This window comes from Medicago sativa, chromosome 7, assembly GCF_051527215.1.
Source record: "Medicago sativa cultivar Bolivia chromosome 7, Bolivia_mono, whole genome shotgun sequence".
Lineage (NCBI taxonomy): Eukaryota > Viridiplantae > Streptophyta > Magnoliopsida > Fabales > Fabaceae > Medicago > Medicago sativa.
This window is the reverse complement of record NC_140755.1, coordinates 101,878,362-101,903,684: the sequence shown is the minus strand read 5'-3', so window position 1 is coordinate 101,903,684 and position 25,323 is coordinate 101,878,362. Positions and strand designations below refer to the sequence as shown.

The 25,323-nt window shown below is 34.2% G+C and overlaps 2 protein-coding genes and 1 long non-coding RNA gene across 3 annotated transcripts; all 3 read right to left on the bottom strand.

Moving 5' to 3' along the window:
- Positions 1 to 5,342: 5,342 nt before the first annotated feature.
- Positions 5,343 to 11,154, bottom strand: LOC146911404 (mitogen-activated protein kinase kinase kinase NPK1-like). The gene is made up of 17 exons (XM_085724402.1): positions 10,781 to 11,154; positions 10,616 to 10,657; positions 9,740 to 9,805; positions 9,526 to 9,636; positions 9,370 to 9,450; positions 9,208 to 9,285; positions 8,986 to 9,068; positions 8,392 to 8,476; positions 8,217 to 8,317; positions 7,958 to 7,997; positions 7,748 to 7,804; positions 7,570 to 7,622; positions 7,261 to 7,408; positions 6,792 to 7,022; positions 6,377 to 6,705; positions 6,005 to 6,072; positions 5,343 to 5,832 (listed from the first exon to the last, which is right to left on the bottom strand). The coding sequence occupies exons 1-17, from the start codon at positions 11,066 to 11,068 to the stop codon at positions 5,732 to 5,734; spliced, it is 1,962 nt and encodes a 653-aa protein (XP_085580528.1). The 5' UTR covers positions 11,069 to 11,154; the 3' UTR covers positions 5,343 to 5,731.
- Positions 11,155 to 13,843: 2,689 nt separating this feature from the next.
- On the bottom strand, positions 13,844 to 14,401 carry LOC146911403 (uncharacterized). The gene is made up of 2 exons (XR_015019989.1): positions 14,301 to 14,401; positions 13,844 to 14,197 (listed from the first exon to the last, which is right to left on the bottom strand). It is a non-coding gene; the product is annotated as an uncharacterized LOC146911403 (long non-coding RNA).
- Positions 14,402 to 17,525: 3,124 nt separating this feature from the next.
- On the bottom strand, positions 17,526 to 24,228 carry LOC146911402 (Metallopeptidase M24 family protein). Its single transcript, XM_085724598.1, has 12 exons — positions 23,789 to 24,228; positions 23,602 to 23,721; positions 22,962 to 23,237; positions 22,575 to 22,747; positions 22,107 to 22,361; positions 21,204 to 21,355; positions 20,613 to 20,803; positions 20,306 to 20,414; positions 20,050 to 20,204; positions 19,225 to 19,317; positions 18,594 to 18,674; positions 17,526 to 17,795 (listed from the first exon to the last, which is right to left on the bottom strand). The coding sequence occupies exons 1-12, from the start codon at positions 24,212 to 24,214 to the stop codon at positions 17,718 to 17,720; spliced, it is 2,109 nt and encodes a 702-aa protein (XP_085580724.1). The 5' UTR covers positions 24,215 to 24,228; the 3' UTR covers positions 17,526 to 17,717.
- Between the last annotated feature and the right edge of the window lie 1,095 nt (positions 24,229 to 25,323).

Here is a 25,323-nt window from a genome sequence, read left to right as displayed (position 1 = left end):
TATGCATGATAAATTTTGATATGTATGAAATTTATTGTTTGAAATCTGTTTGATGTGAATTTGAACATGAGATAATGTGCATATAAGTGATTATCTATTATGAAATATTTAGTGTTCTAAATGCATGTGTATAGTATCAAAGTAAATATGAACATGTTAGATTTAACATGTGGTGACATATATATACATGATTTAGAAATTGTTCAAGTATATGAATTTTGATGAGTATAGTAATATGTTAAGAATGTTTAAACACTATTTTATTTATGAAAGTAGTGTAGATAAATTGTCAAAATATCAAGTGGTTGATTTAATGATATTATTTACTTTGTGTAAGAAATTATTATCATTAATATTGTGCTGATATTATATTTACATGATAATATGAAAAGTAATGGTTAATTTCTTGTTTATCATGATATTAAAATAATTTGGGTATGTTTTGAATTATTGTAAGTTGATATATGTTCATGGAAGAAAGTCATAAAAAATATTAATGATTTTGGTTCATTGTTTATTCTTCTATGTCGTTGTTTATTGAAATTTAATATTGAACATATTTAAACATAAACTTGAATTTAACACAATGAATTTATGATATATGTATTAGTTATATGATAACTAAAATCAAAATGATTGTGTTATATTTAATTTTATGTGGAGTATATGACTTACATGTTTAATCCCATCTTATGAAGTTTGGTTATGACATTCTTTTATGATCAATTTTTATTTTGCTAAGTATGTTTAATGCATTCAATGTATGATATATCTTGGCTAGATATAAAAGAAAAGTTGAAGTTCAAATTGAAATGCATGTTAAATATTGTTATAGCAAAGATGTAATGACATAAAAGTTTGTGCATTATTACAATATACTCAATTGACAAAAGTGTGTCATGATTTGATGATAGTTGGTGAATACTATCAAGAGTATATAAGTTGATCCATAGACATAGCTATGAGAATACAAAATCTATGTGAAGAATTGAATATTCAAAGTTTATAAAAGTTAAAAGAAAATCTTGCAATTATTTGACGAAATGATTGACAAGGAATGATGTCTTTGGAAATGATGTTGAATACATTGAAGACATTATTAGGGATGTGGTACAAACCCAAATCTAATTGATTACCAATGGTGGAAACTCAACCCACACTTGAGTAACATCAAGTCTTGGGTTCAATGGTGAAAGTACACTATTAGAGTAATTGAAGTACTTGACAATAGATAACATCCCAAGGGGCAAAAGTACTTGGACCATAAGAAGAAAAAGGGTAGGATGAGGTTTTCCTCTTAATGGACATATAGCATATATTTGCTGGAATGCATACTTATGGGGCATTTCCGATATAGTCTACCTATGTGAGAATGAAGTTTGGCCGCTTCACGGAGTTCAAGGGTTTGACTCTTAAATTCTCATGAAAAGGGATATATGACACAAGGCCTTCTTAATGTGTCATCTTACAAGTCTCTTTATCAATGGTACCGAGATTCTATGTGTAAGTTATGCACACTTGTTCTAATGAATAGTTGGTTCAAAGCTTGCCTACCATACTATTTGGGAATGAGCGAAAACTTAACTTACTAAGTAATGGTTCAAATCGCGAGATACCATTATCTGAAGGCATGGAATTTCCGGATTTATGTGATTTAGTATTTTGAAAATGGTGGGGGATTGTTGGTGATTTCCAAAATAATGGAATCACTTTAAATCAAAAGTTGTAACTCTTCATGGGAATCATTCATATACATTGGAACTTTTCGCAAAGAGATGCTTAATGAACATTTGCATTGATTCAAATGTATATGATTATAACATTTGGCAAAAGGGTGCTTAATGAACCTTTGCATTGATTCAAGTGTATATGATTATAACCTTTGACAAAGGGATGTTTAATGAACCATAACATTGTTTCAAATCAAAGGGGTGTTTTCTCTCATATGAAGGGTCATATAATGCACTATAAATGCTTGGCATTTGGGCATTAGTTGGACACACAACAACAACAACAACAGATAAACACAGAACAGGAATTTTGTTGCATTAACAACATAATTCTCCCTCATATTCTTACTCTAAATCATCCATCAATTCTCTAATGCATGAGTGAATTGCTGGAACCATAAATCTGTAAAATACTGTTAGGAGATACGCTTGGTGTGGTTGTGCAATACACGTCAAGGAACTCATAGTATCCTGAAGGGGATTCGCCGGTCATTCCTTATTGCATCCAATATACAATTATTGGTGGGGGCGAATCGAACCTAAAGGTTAGTATGGCAACCCCATACGCTTTGAGTTTACATGCATAACTATTAAACTTTTCAGGTTTCAAGTGCAGCAGCCTCTTCCCAACAATCAAGATATATAACAATCTTTGGAATTTATGTGCACACTTCATCGTATTCATCTTCATCATCTTCTTGGTCAAGTTATTGCAGCAGACCCCCAACACAAGTTCCAACAAACATTACAACCTTATAAGTCTCCGATTAATTATCAAAACCAAAGGCAAACTTGTAAGAGGTATAGAGGCCCCTAATATGATAAGAAAAACGACCCAACGTATTTGACATTGTACCCATGGCAGGATTCCATAAACGGAACCAGACCTCTCTGATGATGACAAAGCACACAAAACAATCCATTGCAAGAAGAACCAATAGCAATTTGACAATCCCTCTCTTTAAATTGATAATGAGGGTAATGAGGAAGGTATATAAACTGTTTCTCTTGGATTAAACGATGCACGGGGAAGGGAGGATCACTATTAGCGAAGGCATTGTTAGGTTGTTGTAGTGTTAAGGGTTTCTTGGAGGAGGATATTTGGAGGTGGAGTTTAGAAGAGTCGGGTGTGTTTACGGTTAAGTCGGCGTATAATAGGTTGGAGGAATTGGTGTTGCGTGAGAATAGGTGGGAGGAGGGAGAAAAAAAGGTTTTCAATCTTTTGTGGAAGAATCCGGCTCCCTCGAAGGTAGTGGCGTTTGTGTGGAAGGTTCTCCTTGATCGTGTTCCAACTAAGGTGAATTTAGCTATGCGAAATGCATTACCTCCGGAAGGCTCTATTCTTTGTGTGCATTGTGCTAGAACGGAGGAAAATTCACTTCACCTTTTTCTCCATTGCAATTTGGCTTCCTCGGTTTGGTTACAACTCATGTCGTGGCTTAACTATTTCTTTCCTATCCCTCCGAATCTCTTTATTCATTGGGAATGTTGGGGGGGCGGGGAAAGAAATGATAATATTAAAAAGGGCCGTTGGATGGTGTGGCTTGCAACGTTATGGGTTTTGTGGAAAGTCCGGAATGATTATATCTTTAATGAGAAAACTCATATGGTAGAGGAAATAGTGGAGGAAATTAAAGTTTTATCTTGGAGGTGGCTTTTGAGTAGGACGCAACTCCCGGTTTGTCTCTTTTATGAGTGGAGTTGGGACCCTATATTATGTCTTAGTAGGGAAGGAAGAAGGTACGGACGGCCGTTTCGGTTTCCTGGTTGGAGGTTTGATGTTTGTTTGAGGTTTTCTGGTCTGTTTTGCGCCTTTAGTCTGCTGGTTTCTGGGAGTTTTTCTGCTGTGATAGCCATTCAGCAGCTGTTTGGTGGGGGTACTTCGGTTTTGAGGCTAAGGTATGCTTGTCAGTTGCAAGTATATGTTAGCATCATGATCCGAGGGTCCAGTTTGGCAAGCTGTTTTTCCTTCTGGTGTTGTTGCAGCGGCGTGTTTGTGGGTTCTGCTGCATCCGAGCAGCTGTTGTGGCCTTCCTTTTTGGGTCCAGTTGGGTTGTTCTTTGTTTATGGGTGGTTTTTAAGGGGTTTTTGTTCGAGCCGGCGTTATAGCGGAAACCGATTTCCCCTTGTAATTGTTTTTTTTTTCCACCCAAGCTTATTAGTGCGTCTTGCACGGGCTTGTTGGTTAATAATATTTGGCCGATTAAAAAAAAAAAGGATCGGAAATAATAGATTTCCAAGATTTGCAGACGCACCTCATTCGCATAAGAGATTTCACATCGGAGAAGGAAAGAATCTCAATGATAAGGTCATCAGGGAGGCTTCGTCGTCGAGCACGTGATTTAGCTCTCATTAGAGCTATGCACTTGTCGACGATGAGGCGAAACATGCTGATTGTAAAGCGGCGGATGCGATTCTGTTGTCTGCTCATCTCATCAGTTTTAAGACAGACATTAGTTAGGGGTATGGGAAAAGGGTGTTTATGAAATATTAACCTTAACTTTTTTATTTAAAATTGTCATTTTGAAATTTTAAAGGTGTAATTTATCTATTACTCTTTTCTTTTTTAATTATAAGATTATTTTAAAAAAAAAATATTAATCATTCTTTTTCTAGTTATACTATCATTTATTAATATTACTATTTATCTTGAAATTTGAAAAATCAACATTGAATATATTTATATATAAAGAAAAATTTAGTAATAGTTACACACTTTTAGATAAATTTATTATTTCGACAACTTTTTTTAATACCCATAATTTTTATAAAATGTTCCTATATTAAAGGATGGAGGGAGTAAAAGGGTTGAGCCGTTTGGTTTGGAATCTAAACGTATTTCGACTCATACCACCAAGGTCTTGCCACTAAGCTAGAGATTCGGATTTTCTCCATTGAAAATTTTCTCAAGTTTTCTCCATTTTCAATCTCCACCATTAAAATGCAACAACGCCTTTTTTTTATAATGTAATTCTTACTTTCTCTCTCAAGTTTGATGGTTAAAATTCCACTTTAAAAAACTTGAGAGAATTTTCAACGGAAAGAATCCAAATCCATGATCTGGTGTGAATTTTGTGTAAAGTACTGTCATAAATAATAATAATAATAATAATAATAATAATAATAATAATAATTGTAATATGAATTTTAATGTGTTAATATTTAAATATAATTATTAATTGAGTAACCAAAAAGATATATATTTAGCCAATTTTGAATATTTGTGGTCGAGACTTAGTGTTATATTTCTGTTAAATAATTGAAAATTAAATATGTAGAACTATTTATTATTGATATGTGATTACTTAACTAACAAGTTAAACTACACAACACAACAAGTTAAACTACACAACAAGTAGTGCATAATGGTCAGAAACACCTCATAAACTTCTGTGAATTTCGACTAAAAAATAACCGTGAATAATGGTAGCGGATTTAGAAGCAAATTTAGAGACATGGTCAGAAACAACGAAAAGAATTAGTTCATACCATAGAATAGTCCAAAATCCATCTTGATATATGTCAATTGCTCAGGAATTTTGAAAAACTTTCAATTATAAACTATTTTTACCAAAAAACGTAAAATCTAATCTAATCACACTGGTATCACACTGATAAATCAACTGCAATTACCATTGGAAAAAAACAGAGGGCAAGTGGCACCAGTTCCATAGGCAATCTTGCGCCACACATTTCTGATTATTTATATTTTCATTATATAATGGGAATCATCATCATAATATAATGGGAATACTTGAGACGAGCATCCATCTCAAGCCCAAAGGAAAGCCAAAAATTTCAAGCAACACCTGTGTATAAAGCTTTACATAACACAACAGCACGGACGGGCTAAGCATGTGAGATATGTCAAAATGACACAACGATTAAATCGGAGATCAGATCAGATATATATAATATTGACAACCCCAGCAAAACTGCAGCAACTCGTGTTTTCAATTGACGTTCACGAAGACAGGATGAACGCTCTAACAAGACAGGTATTAGCTGGGAGAAGCAAATCTTGTCCGCTCTCTCTGTCGATGTAAAGCTCGATCCTTTGGTGAGGATGTCTTTCCTGCCATATTAGCTTGGCGCATCATTTCTGCAACATTGCCCAAAAGCCACACGTAAATAAATGAATGATATTAAACAATTTAATATTAACGTTAAAATTCAATATATATATTCTAATTCAAAGGTGAATATAACATTCTCTAAATATTGCTTTAGTTTAACTCCAAAGATAAATAAATAAAGTTAGAAAAACTTCTAACCTCGTTTTCTCTCAAGCTCCTGGTCAAGCTCTTCTTTCCACTTCCTCTGTCTCTCGGAAAAGCTTAAACTGCAAGTGAAACATAGTGTTGTTAACTTACTGTATCTTTTAAAATATTTGATGTTGTGAAAGGATTTTAATTGTAATACACTGTTAGTGTAAAAGATTAAAGTCATAACCAGTCATTTCATTGTTAGCAAATCATAGCCAATCATATGCGTGACTTTAGAAGCAAGTATGATTAAAGTTAAACATAATTAATGGTCTAATGGTTATGATCGATTGACTGTGTAGTAAGTATTTACACTGACAGTGTATATGAATTAAGTCTAATGTGAAGCAAAGCAAGGAAAAGAATTAACACAAATAGAACCTTGGGCTAAAGGGCTCCTGTTGAGAGTGCTGTGTCATTCCTTTTCGTTCATTAATGGGAGATGCTGGAACATCCTGTGAACCATGACTATCTACATTGCCAACGGTTGACCTGCCATTACTTCCAGGACTTCCAGCATTGTCAACTGCTTTAGATGGAGAACTATTTGGTATCCGACTCGGTGACTTGCTTTTAGGAGGTAATTTCAAGTATTTTCGACCGGAGATATCATCACTTGGGCTGTCAATCACAGTGGGAGAACAAGATGCATTTAAACTGTTGAAAAACTCTTCATATAAAGGTGTCTGCAGTTTTTTCAGTTCAAGAGCCTGTCATAAATGGAAAGTCATCATTCATCATCGTCATGAAACAGCAGTTTGTAGACGAAAATTGATTCCAACTGAAAACAAAATACCTTCTCATCCAAAAAAGCTCTAATTTTGACCTCTGTGAGCTCCTCATCATCTTCTGACAGAGATGGCACACATGGAATGGGTAAATCTTTCTGTTCCTTATTGGACTCCAGTTGAACACGTGACATGTAACCTTCATCAGTGTCCAGACTAACTTCTCTATTTTCCAGTTCTGGACTTGCATCAAATTTACATCCCCAATCATCAGAGGGATCAGACATCGGGTTGAAACTCTACATTAAAAAAAAGTTTTTTCAGAAGTCGTTACTTTCATAAATGACACACACCTCCCCCCTATTTTTCAAAAAACATTCACCTCCCCTGATTATATACGCCGTTTAGCACCGTTAGCTCTATCCACTCACCACCACTAAAGAGAATGAAATACTACTTTTTCAATTAAAGAATCCTCAGGGGAGTCAATGTAATTTTCCCTAAATAAAATAAAAACAAGGACTTGAATGCAAGAACCTCAATATTATCTGGCATCAATGACTTGTATTTGATATCACACTCTGAGAACTCTTCGTTGTCATCAATCACACACATGTCATCATCATTGCTCATTCCCCATAAATGATTATTTCCCGAATCCTGAGGATTTACTGTTGAGCAAAGTCTACATAAATCACAAACATTTGTTAACCAAAATCCTTTTATTGTTCACTAGAATCAACAAATAATATACAGAAATGTCCATCTGCTTTACATGTGCAACAGAAAGAAGAAAAAAAAAGTGCCAGATCTTAAAAATTTAAGAAAGAATGTTTCAACACTTACAAGGATTCAACGTTTGGAGCACATGATGACGGCGAAGAAGCTCCAAAACTTCCCTGTCAGAAGCAAAAGTTAACTCAAATTTTAATTAATTTATTGAAGATACATGGAACAACAATTTTAATTAATTTATTGAAGATACATGGAACAACATTTCAAATATTACTTGAATTATACATACCATGGCAGCAGATGACTGAGGGGCCAAATCCACAGTTTCACCGGTAACAAAGGGATGCTGCAGTTGATTACCAACTAAACGTTAATCTCAGGGTGAGCTGAATATTTCATGCAAAACACTGATAATAACAAGGTAGAATCCACTACTGATCAATAGCAGTAGTTCTAGCTTTCATATGCAGAGTCAAAAGATAAATGCTCGTAGAATCACCTGAAGAAGTTCTGATGCTGATAGCCTCAAAATTGGTTCCCTACAAAAGGATTACATATTTTAGTGAGACATTTGTAATCTGCCGATTAACATTTGAAATTAAAGCATCTCTCTTTTGCATTCTACTCTCTTACACACACACGCAAATGAATAATAAAAATCATCTCACCCTAAAATAAGTACAAAAGTATTTAGTATGATCAATTCCTGCATATCTACATTATAAAAGGAAAGCAGGAGAAAATTAAAAGGAGCATACTTCTGCAAGCACTTTAGCAGAAAATCTTTTGCTCCAGAAGAGAGATGATCAGGGATTGGTGGATGAGACTTAGTTGTCCCTATATGGAAGAGAGCAGCAACCTGAAATCCCATTATTTTAGTAGATATTCAGAGAGCACTTCAAACAGAATTTCAAAAGACAATTCATAATATACCTCTTGTTGGTATTGCTGGCTCCAAGGAGGCTTTCCAGTGGCCATCTCAATCACTGTACAGCCCACGCTCCATATGTCAGCAGAGCTGAAAAAATAAGCATCGGCATAGGAAAACATTGATATTTAGTTTCAAAAGCTTTCTGATAATTCCTGCAGCTAACATTTTTCAACATCTTGAGAAAGACCTTTATTTTTGGACAATAGACATAATGATTCACAACTTATATACAAACAGATAGTTACACATGAAATATCATTTTTCCTCTCTTCCATCTTTTATCCACATTGTTTTCTGTGTTTCTCTCTTCACTCTCATCTGCACTATTTCCCAGGTGCTAAATACCATCTCTCTATTTTTTAACAGAAGCCACTGTTGTATAATTAAGGCAGTTATAATGAAACTCCGTATATAACAGTTATAATGCAACTCCATATATACCGGACTCCATATGACACTTATAATCATAAAACAGTCAGTTTAGACTACACCGAGTGACATCTGACTAGAAGAAACTTTCAATTTTATTCATGTCAAAGCATATAAAAAACAGAGCAGCATATCATAATATACGTGAAGAGGGTTAATGTCCTTACAAGCTATGACCAGTCTGGAGAATAACTTCAGGAGCCATCCAATATGGAGTACCCTTCATAGACTTGGCACCAGACATGGTAGCCTAGAATAAAACAATGCACCTCTTAAACAATAATACAAATGCACCCCTTAAACAATAATACAAATACAATATCCTTCACAAAGGTAAAGCAGTATGTATAATGTCATAATAGTAGAGTGACAGATATGAGTTAGATTACCAGCTCAACGACCTGTTTGGATGCTCCAAAATCCGCAAGTTTTATGCATCCTTTATTATCTACAAGAATATTGGCCCCCTGAAATGAATATATACTTGGACATCAGTAACCGAAACAGAACCAGGCTTGCATGCATATCAATGAGATGCTAAGTAAAGCAACCTTAATGTCCCTGTGCATGATTCCATTTTTGTGCAAGTACTCAAGTCCAAGCAATATCTGCTTAGTGTAAGTTCTTATGACCTGTTGAAAGAATTAGTTGAAATAGTTTGGCATAAAGAATGACCAAAGTAGAATGGTTCGGTAGCTAGAACTTACCGCCTCCGGAAAAGCTCCAAACTTCCCCAAGAGTGAAGATATGGATCCACCAGGGACAAACTCTAGGAGAATATTTAAGGTATCTTCTTCTCTAACAGTACCCAAATATCTCTACAGCACAAAAAGAAGAAAAAATAAAGTATCCAATCAAGAGGTAGTCTAGGTGAACGAATAGGCTTGTCGATATTGTTTAGTAATATAACATCATACTTACAACAATGTTGGGATGTGAAAGATCTTTAAGCAGTTTAACTTCTTCCTCAAGCTCTTTTACATGAGCCTGTCAGTAGTATGCAAAACATTAACAAAAACCGCATATGATCTCTTCCAGTTCAATTCATATCACAAATACTATAATCACAGTCCAAAATCTGAATCATGCCACAAGCAAGTTTTCTCAATCAGTGTGGTCATATATTGGCCATGACGGCGCCACGACCAATTGCGTTGTTGGATTTCTTGGCAACCGTCATAGCGTTTTATGGAGGCTAAAAAAGAGAGATTTTTGGTTTTCTGTCGTAGTCTGCCATCTGCAATTGGTAACGCTGCTCCCTATCTTTTTTTTTTTTTTTGGCTCGAAGACGGGGTGATAAATATATCACATGAAGTTCGCACACACAAATGGGAGGTCCTGGGTTTGAACCTGGGGCACCACACCACGGATATCCGGCCTACCAATTTCGGCATTTACGACTTATGGATACACTGCTCTCAGTCTTACTATATTTATAGCTTTTTATAGAATATAAGTTTAACAAATCCGACCGTTGAACCATGCGATATTGACATGATGATCATTTACGCCAAATCTCAGAAAAATGGAACATTCATAGGGTTGTAAACTGAAAATTGGTATTCACTCATATTTTTAAACTACATTATACAGTTAAATGAAGTTGTTGGATGATGAAGTATCAATAATTTTTTAAATAATATGAAATTTAACATTTGACCTATTTAGTTAGAAATTTGAATTAAATGAATAGATTTATTGAATTCATAATCTCCAAAAAAAAAAAAAGCAAATAATTAAATGGAGTAGCATGAAAATGATGTAGTTGAGGCGATCAGAAGCAGTTAAACAACAAACCTGTGCCTTCTCTTTGGAAGCACTACTTGCTGCAATCAAAACCTGAAAAATGAATGAAACAAGTAAACAAAATCAATTTAAGCTTTTAAAGTTAAATCCAAAACAGGTTCAAATAAAATTAAACAGAATTAAAGAAAGTTGAAGAATCGATTGTGAAATGAATACCTGTTTAACAGCAAGAAGCTCTCCAGAATCGAGATTCATACCAACGTAAACATGACCAAAAGCACCACAACCGATCAACTCGCCTTTGCGCCATCGAATTGGAGGCGGAATAGGCGGAGAAGGAGGAGAAGGTTTAGAGAAAACTCTAGAATTACGGATGCAATAACCGATCTTATCAACTAGGGTTGTTGTTCCTCCAACTCCGATTGAATGATGATGATCTTCGTTGTTCTCCGGTGAAGCACGAAATACCAGTGACCGGCGAACTGATCCGAAAATGTCTTGCATTTGTGAAGAGTGATGAATGTGAGAGCCGTTACGTTGCGTTGAACATAGAGAAGTAAGAAAGAAACTAAACAAAGGAAAGAGGGTACAAGAGGGAAAAGACGAAGGGGGAGTGTATTTTCAAATTTTATCAAATTAAATTATTACTTACATTAACTTTATTATGGGGCTCATTTTCTTAATTCATTTGGAACACTTCTATTTCCTTTTTAATTTTAAATAAACACTATTATGTCCATCTTTGTTGAACACATCATTACCATTGACATCCTTCTAAATAAAAATCATTATTATTCATCACTTGACCCTTCATTATTCTAAGGATTTCCTTTCTTGAAAAAAATAAATAATAGATACAGTATTTTTATGGAAATATCATAGTTTTTTTTGTTATTAAGGATGAAGCTACTATTCCACTATTAATAAATACTAGACTCTAACCTGTGCGATGCACGGGTTTTGTAGAATTTCGTATATAAATATCATATTGATTATACATTCAATACTATGCTATGAAACGACCGCAAAAAACAACAAAAAATTGCAAAAATTACACCAATTTAAACTATTAATAGGAGAAACAAAGAGGCCGACAAAATTACAGAAAAAAGTGAAGTTTCTAATTATAAATTTATCATCTAGATCGGTCAAATTATCTACAATTTTAAAGATGCAACTTTAATATCGTATAACGTAGTAAGCGTACACCAAAAAAAATGAGAAAGAGCTACTATCAATAAAGGTACCGCTAATAATAAAAAATAACTGCTATGAGAGAGGAAACCGCTAAGGCGGTTGGGGCTTTAAAAAAAATGTTTTAGTCATGTATTTCAATTTTGGAAGCAACAATATTTCAACAAAAATAGAAGTGGCATGGTGGTTATAGTTGTAAAGTGTACGCATAGGGTACCTGGTTTGATTCCTTGCAAACTCTTTTTTTTTTCATAAAAGTTACTCAGGTCCACCAAAAAAGGCGGGATTAATTAGGGCAAACTTATCAGAACTGTTTAACATTTAAATAATAGATTCCTTGCAAACTCTTTTTTTTTTTCATAAAAGTTACTCAGGTCCACCAAAAAAGGCGGGATTAATTAGGGCAAACTTATCAGAACTGTTTAACATTTAAATAATAGATACAGTATTTCTATGGAAACTAGACCATTGACCCGTGCTATCGCACGGGTCCTACCACGTAGAAGTTAATTGAATCAATGAAAATAATGTAACAATACATAGCCGATAGAAGTTTTATATCATACATAACAAAGTGAAATGGTAGCATACATAACAAAAAGGTTTGAACATTAACCATCAAGATATATTACGAAAGACTTCGTGATAAACAACATTTGAGGTCGTATCAGTCTCTCCATCTCCATCAACGATTAGTATTATCAAACCTTGTTTTGAAGTGACTCTGGAAATTGCAACGTACAACTGACCATGCGAGAATACAGGACTCGGCAAATAAATACCAACATTTTTAAGTGATTGCCCTTGACTCTTGTTGATTGTCATAGCAAATGAAACAGATATTGGAAATTCACTTAAATATGTTGTATCATTATTAGTGTTTCCTAATTTGCAGTATCTTCACATCAAAACATATGTGATTCTATAATTAAAAGTTTTCAATTGCCATTAACTACGATTTCAAGTCATTAACTACGTTCTTAATTGTCATTAACAGTGTGTCATTCGTTTTTAATTGCATTAAAAGTGTGTTATTCGTTTTTAATTAACATTAAGTAAGTCCTATGAGAGAAAATGATGAGTTTGAGAATATAGATTGAATCAACAGAAGAGATTAAAAGCAATTGAAAGCAATTCCTATACGAAAATAAAATTGAATACTTGTTAACAAAATTGCACATAGTCCTGCACTCCTCGATCTTAAGTCACATCATAAAGAAAAACGGAGAGCATCAAAAATGTCATTACCGTAAAGAATGGAAACAAAAAATATACTGCATCAATTTTTTTCGTGATGCAATATTTGTTGTTAAATTTTCTGTGCATATTGATGCAAAGCTTTTCCATATAGCGTGAAAAATGTGTTTAATATATTTTTCGTGGTTATTTTTTGTTATTGAAGCATATTTGATATATAGCATATATAGCATAGTCGATTAACTTATCCGTGTATTAAGTTTTTCGTGACCAATTGATATAAGTACGTCATAAATGCTTTTAATAGGTAGTAATTGGTAGAGTAATTAGTGCATAATGCATAAAAACAATTAAAAGCAATTCTTATAGGAAAATATGCAAGTTAAAAGTTTTCAATTGCCATTAACTACGCTCTTAATTGTCATTAACAGTGCGTCATTCGTTGTTAATTGCATTAAAAGTGTATTATTCGTTTTTAATTAGCATTAAGTAAGTTATTCGTTTTTTAATTAGCATTACCTACGTTCTCATGGAGTAATTCAAATTTGATTTCTCATGTGACGATATACCTATTTTGTCGGTTTCTAAGAAATAAATATGTTGATCTCTTAAGACATCTCTTAAGACCTTATATTGCAAATCAAATGGCCTTTATCGTCCATGGTTTGAGACATGATCACTACATAATTAATCAAAGAGCCATGATAACTATTATTATTATTTTTACAAATCGGTGACTGTATTTTTTTCACTATTTTTATTCTAGTTTTAGTATTTGTTTAGATTGCAACAATAAGATTAATAGATGAATTTATTCTGGTTTCTTTAAGCAAATATAATTAATCTGGTTTTCAATCGCAATATATAAAAGTCTACAATAGATGAAAATAATGAATCAACCAAAACATAGCATCCTTCAATTGAAAATAATAAAAACATATCAAATAGGAATTACATGACATTAGATAGCACGTAATCAAAACCATCAGACAACTAAAAATCAAATGTGCAAAATAGGAATGCATTGGGGGCCAAAGTTTTTGCTCCAAGCCTTAATGCCTTCCACTCGTACAGATTCCTTGCGGTGCAAAACATTTTCCAATCCCCTCCAAACTTGATTTCGTCCTTGTCAAAAAGAATGACCACATTGAACAACCAATGATGTCCGCCATCGTCAATAATTGCCAATTCTTTGCAATTCTTGTCAACGATGCTATCAAATACTTTAGCATAGGAGAAAGTCTGTGTAAAATAAGAAAACAAACACATATGAGATCTTATAAATAAATCAACTTTGACAGATAACAAACTGAAATATGTGACTAAATCTATAAAGATTGTATACCAGTTGATCAGATGTTACATCTGCAAGTGTTAACCATTTGGTGACACTAAATTTAAAACAGTGGCATATGTGGGGATAAGGAGCGGGGTAGTCGACCTGGACAGATTCAGGTGCTGCATTAGGACCGTAAAGTAATTGTGCTAGCCTTAAACGTAAAGGAGAGAGATAACTCGGATACTTGATTTCATAGTTATGGCGATCGTGAACCCGAATCACAAAAAATTGAGGGAAAGCATAGATCAGAGATATCCAGCCACCATGCTCTAATTTATAGGCCTTGTTCAATTCTTCTATTCCATGAGAGAAATACAGCTTTCCATCATATTTATCCACAACAACCTCAAATTGGTTGAGTCCTGGATCGATTAAAGTGAGATAACTATTCAACTCATTGCCTATCTCCTTATTGAGAGTTGTACCCAATATCAAATGCATCTGTATTGGAAACATATATCAAAATAAATCAATTATGCTATTTATAGCAACTTAATAGCAAAATATTTTCCTTCTTTTATTTTACTTTCTAACTGTATGATTGAGTTCCAGGATTTTTTGTATAAAATACCTCGTCTGGGTGGTACTGCACATGATATGTGCGCCACTTTAGCTTCAGCAGTTGCATAAATGCAGGATCTTCAACGTGATACTCTCATAGTGCACATCTGTGAAGGAACAATGTTAATATATTATTGTTGTTCCATAGCTACGGTGTATTTCACTCATCAAAAAATAAGAGTAATCAGATGATATTAACATAAAGTTTCTATTAAACAAAATATACCTGAGCATGAGTATAGAGCGAAATCCGTGATATTTTTTGCTGTCATAAGGTCTAACATCATAGAATTACAGGATCATATGTTTTTTTAAGGCTTTGATTCGAAAATTGTAATGTCATTACGAAGAACACCTTTTGTTCAGCATAAATTTTTGTGTGAAACATTGTAATGTTAGCACGAAGAACACCTTTTGATCAGCAATTAGTGTAGAGGATTGTTGACCGACTTTATTTGCATTATATACGTCTTCAGTTGCATTAACTAAGTAATATGAGAGAAAATTTGTAGACTTTGAATCATCGGGTGTAATCAAGTGTGAAAATAGAGGTTGAACGGATGAGATTAGATTAGTCATTAATACATGTTTAGGAGGGAAAAATGCTATGGATTAGGGCAAAGAAGGGTGAATTAGGGCAAACATGATAGCCAAGCAAGTCTAGCTTTTATAATAAAGGATATCTTCTGGTAGGAGATTCTAATGGTGGGAGATGATAATGGTGGAAGATGGTAAACGTTAGGAGTTATATGGTGATAGCGAGAGATGACAAAGGTAGGAGATGGTAATCGTTGGGAGTTATGGTTATTTGATTAGCATTAACTACGATTTTAATGAACATTATGACGTATCTGTATGAGATAGGAAATGAGTAGTTTGAAACATAGCCTTTGAATCAACGGCTGAGATTAGATTAGCAATGAATTCACATCAACAGCTGAGATCGTATACATGCTTAGGAGGGAAAAATAGCTAGTGATTAGCGCAAACATGATAGCTTGGCAACTCTAGCTTTTATAATAAAGGATATCATAGTTTTTTTTGTTATTAAGGATGAAGCTACTATTCCACTATTAATAAATATATAATCAAAGTACCCTTTGGCCTTTACATTATGTAATGGGAAAAATGTAAGTTTGGTTTTAAGAGAGAAAAATTAGAATAGATATATATCAATAATAGAAGGAAAAGAAATTTTATTGGTATACAGATTATATTAATTAATTGTCAAAAAAATTTATATTAATTAAGTTGAAACTTTTTTTTTTCACTAAAATGAGATTCCAAGAGAAAACAAGTCTAGTTTGAGTTTCGGCAAAAAAAATTAAGTAGAAAAAAAAATTAGGGGTAAAAGGAAAATATTTTTTATAGTTAGGCTGTTGACGAAAAATAGGAATAATAGAGAGAAAAAATATAGATAACAAATAGAAATTAGAGGGAAAAATATAACGATATTTAAAATAAAAGTTTCAACCTCCTTAATCATGACAATATAAATAGGAGAACGTCGAAGAAAAAAACAATATAGGAGAGAGAAAAAAATGGTACGCAATACAAAAATTCCTCAATCTATTTTCGTACTTATTACTTGGTGTAAAATCGTTTAACATGATTTTTTTTTCCCATTCATTCTATCAAAAATGCATTTTCATTCAACATAAAAGTACTTTTTCTTTGTTGAACAAACTAACTATAAAGCAAATCAATGACAACTTTTGTCCATTTGAACAAACTAACTATAAAGCAAATCAATGACAACTTTTGTCCATGTTTGCAGATAAAACAGATAATTCCATTCCATGCTTGATATGAATGAGTAGGTATTATTTGATTTTTTTTTTATTGCCTTTGTATCTCTCTTTTAATCACATCATCAATGATTTTTTTTGAAAGGAATCATATCATCAATGATAAATTGGGTTTTTTTTAGGTTTTTTTAAAAAAAAAATCAGTGTACTTTTAGATAGTTGTTAAATAAATCGTTGGTTTTTAGTTGTTCAAATAGTTAAATAAATTGTTGATTTTTAGTTGTTCAAATAACATTGTTGATATGGATCGTAGGTATGTGTGTATTTGTCTTTTAATCAACCAAATTTTCAAAGGCCTTGGATATTCCTTAACTCACATTTTTAACGTGTGCTCTTCTTAAACCGATTGTAAATCAAACATATGATAAATTGTTGATATCGATTTTTGAGTTTTGAAATACTAAATACACAGTTTACACATCAACATTGTGATCATTGTTAAGTTTGTATCGTATATAGCAGAAATGGTTCGGCTTTGAGATGCCAGTACATCAATTAGACTCCCCCTGCTGCATGATGGCTTTGAGACGCTGCTGGTTGTGCTGAAATTCTGTGATTTTTATGGACGATGTCTATTTGCTTTTCCCATGAATTTGTCCACAACCAGATCAATTGAATTTGAAATTTGAATGCCAGAGTTTCTGACATCAGTAGGATCCATAATAAACATTAATTCAGTCTCCTGTCTCCCCAATCATACTCCATTTCATTTCAAGTCTAATTGATACCATGAAAAGCAAAAAGTTCAAGACCGTCCTTTTAATTACTACAATTCAGAGTCGAGACAGAATGTTAACTATAACAACACTACAACAGTATAAATAAAAATTATACTGAATACCATAAAGCAAGCACACTTCAGTGATGCAAATGGTTAAATGCTCATTTGTCCTGCCAAACTCAAATCATATGATCAAATTCCTTTAATCTCTATTCACTATTTAATTCACAGCATACAGATTAAGTAGGAATTCTGGAGTACACAGTCAAATAGGTAAGACTAGCACGCCAGAGCGATGAGCACAGGTGCCCAAACACACTAGCATGTAAATCCTTAAACTGTTTCACTGATGATAGGCCGAGTGTTGTTCCAAAGCCATTGGCGAGCAGAGCCATCCAGCAATGGTGAAACCTGTGGATGCATCAAAGTGGTTATAAAACAATCGACCATACAGGATTACAAATTATAAATTTTTAGTGAGTTTTTATTTTTAAAAGGAAAAGCAGCAGCTCGGAGTAAGGGAATGAAAGAATCCTTTTTGAGCAAGGGCAGCAAGGGAAAAATTAAGGGCGCAGGGAAAACAAGGGAAAAAAATTTATGTGCCCTACGAAAGGTTTATAGTCATGATAATCCGCTACACAGGTGGATATACTGCCATGGTGCCACCTAGCCTATGACCGTTACATGGCATATAAGAGAAGAATGATTTAACAACAGAAAAGGAAATCTAGCCTGAAATAGAAATGTCTAATAGAAAAGTGATCCTAGAATTTGGCATATGCAAGAGGTGAAATCTCTTGGTTGTATTCAGTCCTCCAAAAAGGAAACTTCTTCTCCATTTTGGTCGTGAATTATGGATCCCAATTGAAGAACTTAGCTCAATCTCGTATCAGGGGATGGCCATACTGCACGATGCAGGGCCCTTTGTTGTTCATTTGGGGTAAAGGGTGGTTCCATGGACATGCCAAAGAGAGAGGATGGTCGGAGGAGATAAAAGCAATTATACTACATGATGTTTTGATGATCATAAATTGCCGAGTAAGAGTGTGATCAAATGTTATATTTTAAAGAAACAGAAGAATAAGGAGGTGGTTACAAAAGCACATCCAGATGAATTTCTATTACTTCATGGAGACGTGTAAAAGATAGGGAAAAAGAGAATCAAAAGAAATAAAAAAGGCATGCAATGCAACAAACAGAGCAAAATACCTTTTCCCATACTACTGAGTGATAGTTGTTAAGCCAATCGATCTCTGTTGTTGATAGCAGAGACACATCGACCAATTTTATCTGCAAGTTATGCCCAGGTTACAAATGAGTGTGTGAAAGAATATATGGCTCAAACAAATCATTCTAAAATTTCAGGAAAAACTAAGGGGACTGAATGAAAACTGAAAGTAACACATCAGATCCTTTGGAAATATATTTAAAATATAGCATGCTTTAAAATGGAATGAGCATCCAATTTTCATTGGTAAAGTTTCAAATACTTTCAGAGGTAGAGACAGAAAATAGATTAGTTCTAATAAGTTGAAAACAACTTAAGTACACAATATCACGAGCTATTTTCATAGGCTCTTCCAAATACCTAACAATTGTTTATGTCATAAGATAAGGAAAATAAGTTCCTTCAAACACTCTAAATGGGCCTAGAGAACTTCTGTTGGACCAAGTCAGTCCCAGATCCCTACTTAAGAAAAAGGACTTGCAACCAATAAACATTCTCAATTCCTTATGTTGACCTACGAACAGGGGTTTAATTTTGCAAAAAAAAAAAAAAAAAAAAAAAAAACTAACAGAATATATATCGGACCAGGGTGATTGACAGCCATTGGCATACCTGAATGGGCACGTATGTAAGCTTTTCAAATCCTAGGTATTGAGTTCCTCCAAAACGATTTGGTGTCTCAACATTTCTCACATACAGTAGATTCTGCAAGTTAAAATACTGACATCATTATGCAATCCATAATAGGACTGACAAATATTATCCCAACAGTTTGGCAGAAAAGAAGGAAAAACAACGTAATATACTCTTAGAATTTTTGGTTGGGTTACAAAACCGGCTTGTAAGGTGATGAGTGTCTCTCTTTATAAACACTACACGTGCTATATCTCTAGGCAATGTTGGACTAAACCTACCCCTTCACACCCAACACAAGGAACGTGTTGGAGGCTGCGATGAAGGCAACCCAAATGCATCAATTAGGCAGCTAGTTGTGGGCCGCATTGAAGGCGGAATTTCCAACGTATACAAACTTGGTGATCAAGTAGGATGGTATCTGGGCACTTCTGTTCGCAGATAAGTGATACTAAGAATGTTGAAATATATGAAAATATTGAATCAAGTAATTCATGGAAAGCCTCTTAAGACACTCATGACTCGTGGAAGGTTTTTCAATCCATGCATATAAGTTGAAACCGAGCATATTAACCAGCGAGGAACTCTATAAATAGTTATCAAATTTAAAAAGATCTCAAAAACCTCATATTTAATCAGAAATTCAGCTTGAACTTTTCCCACATATAATTGGTGTATAGGATTGGCTTTATGAAGGAGATAAAGTAAATATGGCTATAATAACACACAATAAAACTAGTTGAACAAAACTGGAAGCCAGAGTTAACATTTCAGAGCATGTCAGATAGCTAAAGAGAATATTACCTCAATCCGAATGCCGAAAGCATGGTCTTCATAATAGCCAGGTTCATTGCTAACAATCATGCCATTCACTAGAGGGGTCAAATTTCCATAACGGTAACTGATACCTTGAGGGCCTTCATGAACATTCAATGCAGCTCCTACACCATGCCCAGTTCCTATATAGATGACAGTTACGCACAAATCCTCAGTCAACCAATAAACTCATTTGGATTATAAGTAAATGAAAAACAGCCCACCACTGGAAGCAAAAATATACCATGCCTGTAGTCAAGCCCAACTTTCCAAAGAAAGGATCGTGCAAATGCATCCAGCACAAAACCAGGGGTATCTTCCGGGAAGACTGCCTGATCAAGAGCTATATGACCCTGGCAATTATATATGTGTTGAGACAAACAATTATTCAAGAAAGTAAGATTGCTAGAACTCAGGTGTTAACATTGAAACAAAAAAAAGGTATACATTTGCATGATTGACTTGTAAGGAAAACTAATGAACAAAATGAAGAAATCAACTCCAGAAAAAATTGTACAAGAAACTCAAGAAAAATTATAAAAGTATGATACCTGCAAAACTCGGGTGAAACACTCTTTCTCTCTAGTTGTTGGCTTGCCAAAATGAACTGTCCGTGTAATGTCAGTCGTGCCATCAACATATTGAGCACCACTATCCAATAAGAATAATTTATTGGCATCCACAGTACTACAACTCTCTGGTTCTGGTTTGTAGTGTATGATAGCACCATTTGGACCGGAACCTGAACCGATAAAATGAATAGATTATAGGTCTAGGGGAAGATGAGTTGGACCAAAGGTTATATCTGTCGATCTAATATCTATCTGTTTAGCTACAATAAAAGAAGCGTGTAAGAAGATACTGAAAACACTAGAACAGAACTATGGGTAAACATGTGTCATAATAATGGAATAACAGTAGCATATTTTTATAGACTTCCTACAACTTTTTTACACAGAATCACTAAATTGTTTTATTCACTGTCCATATTTTTAGCATGTGATGCTTTTTTGTAATATTCCCTGGAATAATTGGCTGTTAAGCCAGTCTTTGGAAAAAAGGACATAGTTGTATCTTTTTATGTTTCTTCAGCCAATATTTGAATGAAAAAATAGAAAAGTTTTGTCAATGTACGACAGTACCACTTATCGTGTCAAAGCTAGTATCCAAGAAACCAGCTTGTTTTGAGCGAAACTCGAGAAGTTTGTCTGAAACTTCTACTTCTCTTGATATCCTATCGTTGGTAATTTCTGTCTCTAGCCAATCCCAGAACTGAGCAAGGGCAGCAGCATCCCTGCAAACAATAAGATAAAACAGTTGTATATAAACTACAAAAAGCAAGTTTCAATGTGGACTCTTCTACATAGATTAAACATTCTTATCAAATGCTTATGAATGGTCAACAGGGGAAAGAAGAAAAAATTCAGCTATCAGCCAAAACAGTAAGGGTGTGTTTGGATTGAGGGTTTAGGAGGGGGAGGGAGGGGAGGGCTCACTTTTATTTTTTAAATTACGAACAATGTAAAATGTTTTTTTAAAATAAGTCAAGTGTTTGAAGTATTATATGATCATTTATCATGTTGTTAATTCAATTTTCTAAAAATCATTTTATAATGTCCGTAATTTAAAAAAGAAAAGTAAGCCCTCCCCTCTCTTCCCCTCCTAAACCCTCCATCCAAACACACCCTAAGTAACTCTTTTAAATGTAACAAACGCGTTTCATTAAAACGGTAAAGCAAATATTAACCAACTACCATTTGCAAAATAAAGGAAGACAACAAACCCCCACCTACCCTGGAAAAATGATGTTTTGACAAATAAAAGGTAAGTGTTAGCTTAGTTGACCACATGTTCTGTCATAATTTTCCAAAACCAGATACCAATTTTTTAATAACTGAAACTGAGAGTCTAATGCATAGCTCATCTATATAATCTGTGGTTTCTGTATTTACAATCACTCCAACTTAAAAGAGATCATCAAAATATAGAAATCAAAACATGGAAAAACATTGTGAGTAATCCTTGTCAAGGTAAGTTATGGTCACCTTAAATGACAATCTTGCATTCCTTTCAGCTCAGTTTCATTTTTTATGGCCTTTGCTAGAGAAACAGGGGAGGATTTCTGGACAGCAATGGGGACATCTGAGTTCGCAATTGATCTGTCAAAACCTTTGCTCCCAGTTTTATGTTTACTCTCATAGTTCTGATAATATCTGTCACATGCAGCTTTATAGGCATTTACAATAGCAGCATTAACAGAGGAAGTATCCAACCAAAGGGTGGCACCTCGTGCTGCCAAACTGAAAGAAAATCAAGCTCAGTTTCAAACAGCGCTGCTTTTACAAACAAAATAATTAAGCATAAAAAAGCGAAAGAACGAAAGCTACTGTTTTTAAAAATAAAAACATTTTGGCCTATCTACTGTACCCTTCTTGGACATTTCCACTAAAAAATATGAAAAATGGAAGGGTCGTGAAATAATAAAAATAAAAAAAAAAGATTTCCATAATTACTTTTCAATCTCGGATACAATTGAATTGTATGGCCTGATCTCTATGTTTGCTTTCTTCAAGTGGTCATCCACATCTTCAGTAACTTTTGAATCGTCAATAAATAACTTAGCTCCATCAATCTCCACAATCAAATATGCATACACAACAGGTGAATGTGGGATATCACTGCCTCTCTGCAAAGAAAAAAGGGGAAAAGTTACTCTCACTGATTAAATCATCAACAGTGAAAAACAGAGGGGGGGGAAAAGAAATCAATGAACTACTCATGTTAGACCCGAGCAACTTGAATAAGATCCTGAATGATGGTTTACAAGGATATATGATTGTATACAAATATCTGTCAGTACAACAAGTTAAAAGAAGGTGTTGTTTGTTGAGATGCATTACCAAGTTCAACAACCACGCAATTTCATCAAGCGCGGAGACAATAATTGCAGATGAACCAGCCTGAACAAGTTCAGACCTCAGAGATGACAATTTCGACGCAACATCTAAACCAGCATACTTTATGTCATGCACTCTAACCGGCTTATTTGGAGGCTCCTGCCTACCTTCTTTCCATATTTCATCCACAAGATTTGAATTGTACAAATAAACGAGCTCGTGGTTTTTCTTAGAGATGACCTGTTTAAGTTCTTCAGCAGCATCCGAAGTAAAAAGAAACTGCCTCCTTAACAATATAGAACATAACACCCTATCAGGCACTGTAAAAAATAAAAAGCAATGCAATGACACAAGGAAAAGGGAGAAAATATGGTTTCAATTGGTTTAGGACTTTAGGTTACTAGAAGTATAAACAAAATATTTCAAAGGATGTTTAAGATTGATTGAGATTACCAGTTAGAAAAGATAACCTACTTACTTAGGCCTTGTTTGTATAAAGTATAAACAACTTAAAGTCAAATAGTTTGTATATAAGTTATAGGTTGTTTATATACTTTATCCTGAATAGCTTATGGAAATAAGCTGAAAATAAGTCAATTCAAAGAAAGTATTGGAAAGAGAGGCTAAATTAGTAATTACTAACAGGATCAATGCCAACTCTAGCACCTGGCGCCAAAACCTGATTGAGCCACTCACTAGTAGTAGGGACTCCTGGATTTCCAGCACGCATGAGAATCCAATTGGAGTTCAGTTGCTTCTCTGCCTACAATGAATGAATGAAATCATAATATAATATGAGAAATGAATTAACAACTTTAAAAAAAACGAACCTGGAGAAAATAGCGACCATCAGTCCAGAGAGCGGCTTTATCGTTTGTGACAACAGCGGTACCAGCACTGCCAGTAAAACCAGAAATGTATTGTCGTCTAGCGTAAGATTGAGCAATGAACTCGCTCTGATGAGCGTCTTGAGAAGGGATGATGTAAGCGTCAATAGAGACATCGGGCTTTGAGAAGAGACGACGGAGGGCGGTGAGTTTGGGGTCGGAGTCGGAATTTGCAGAACGGTTTCTACGGAGTTGAGAAGATGGTTTTGCGGAAATGGAACTGCAATTACGGATGGAGAAGAAAGGGGGTTTGTTGGATGTGAAAAATGGATTGAGATTGAGAGTGGGGAAGGAGGAGGAATGGATTGAGAGGGCGAGTTTCGTTACAGTAGTTGCAGGTGATGATGATGACAGCGACCTCATATTCATTCTTAACAATCAATCAATGAATCCATCCAAGTGTGTGTGTTGTTTTTGAAGGATATTAAGCTTAGACATATTTTGTCGTTCAATATGGGCAGAAATTCCGCCAAAGAGTCCAAAAAATTAAATCTTATTCGAGTACATCCACATTAAACTTAATTCTTATTTATTTATGTTATAAGAGCCAAGAAGATAATCCTAACTCATTACAAGAGACCAATATAACTATGCATCAAATTCATTCGTTTTGTGTAACTATAATTTCATCTTAACTGCGTTTTCTTTCTTTTATTTATTCTTCTAAAATAATATTTTAGGTTTAAAAAAAGTTTCCTTTCTATTTTAACTTATTTACATTTTTGAACCTTGGAACCCTATTTAAATCTATGATTTTAATCGTCCTCGTGAGTTTAGCTCAGTTGGTATGGACAATGCATAATATGTGCAAGGTCCGGGGTTCAAACCCCGGCCACTACAAAAAAATGATTTTAATCCTTCAATTTCAAAGTCTTGGTCGTAAATTTTTAAGGCCTATGTTAATCTATTTATGCATTATCTTTTTTCGATAAGCATATGTGTGCATTTGTAAATGCTATTTAAGTAAGTCTTCATGAGCTTAGCTTAGTTGGTAAGGACAATGCATAATATATACAAGGTCCGCGGTTTAAACCTCGGCCACCGCAAAAAAAATGCTGATTAATTATATAACAATGCGAAATTAATGTGTGACTGAAAAAAGGTTCAATTTGTCGTTTTAGTTCCCTCAAAAAAACATATAACTATATATCCTTCTAAATTTCAAACCTGTCGTGATATTCAGTTCACTACTGGCACGATCAACCAGGTAGCATCGCTCTGCACATCGTAAAAGTTTTGAGACCACTAAAGCGGACATAAAACCCTGATTGGTTATTCAATGGCAGGACAGAAGTTGTTTGACAATTGACTTGGGCATGTAAGGAATTCCAGATACATAAAGAAACTTGCGAGGACTGAAAATCTATCTAGAAGAAACCTTTTTTTTATATAAAGAACGCCAGTTGATTTTTTTTTTTCTAAAAACATAGTATTAGTTTCTTTTTTTTTTTTGTCAGAGTATTAGTTTCTATTCACTG

Coding starts and splice junctions, on each gene's coding strand:
- LOC146911404 (XM_085724402.1), bottom strand. CDS start 11,068: ATGCAAGACATTTTCGGATCAGTTCGCCGGTCACTGGTATTTCGTGCT. Junction 10,658..10,780: donor AGCTTCTTGCTGTTAAACAG/GTATTCATTTCA, acceptor TTCATTTTTCAG/GTTTTGATTGCAGCAAGTAG. Junction 5,833..6,004: donor GGAGCTTGAGAGAAAACGAG/GTTAGAAGTTTT, acceptor GCAATGTTGCAG/AAATGATGCGCCAAGCTAAT.
- LOC146911402 (XM_085724598.1), bottom strand. CDS start 24,214: ATGAATATGAGGTCGCTGTCATCATCATCACCTGCAACTACTGTAACG. Junction 23,722..23,788: donor ATGGTCGCTATTTTCTCCAG/GTTCGTTTTTTT, acceptor CATTCATTGTAG/GCAGAGAAGCAACTGAACTC. Junction 17,796..18,593: donor ACTCAGTAGTATGGGAAAAG/GTATTTTGCTCT, acceptor ATGCATCCACAG/GTTTCACCATTGCTGGATGG.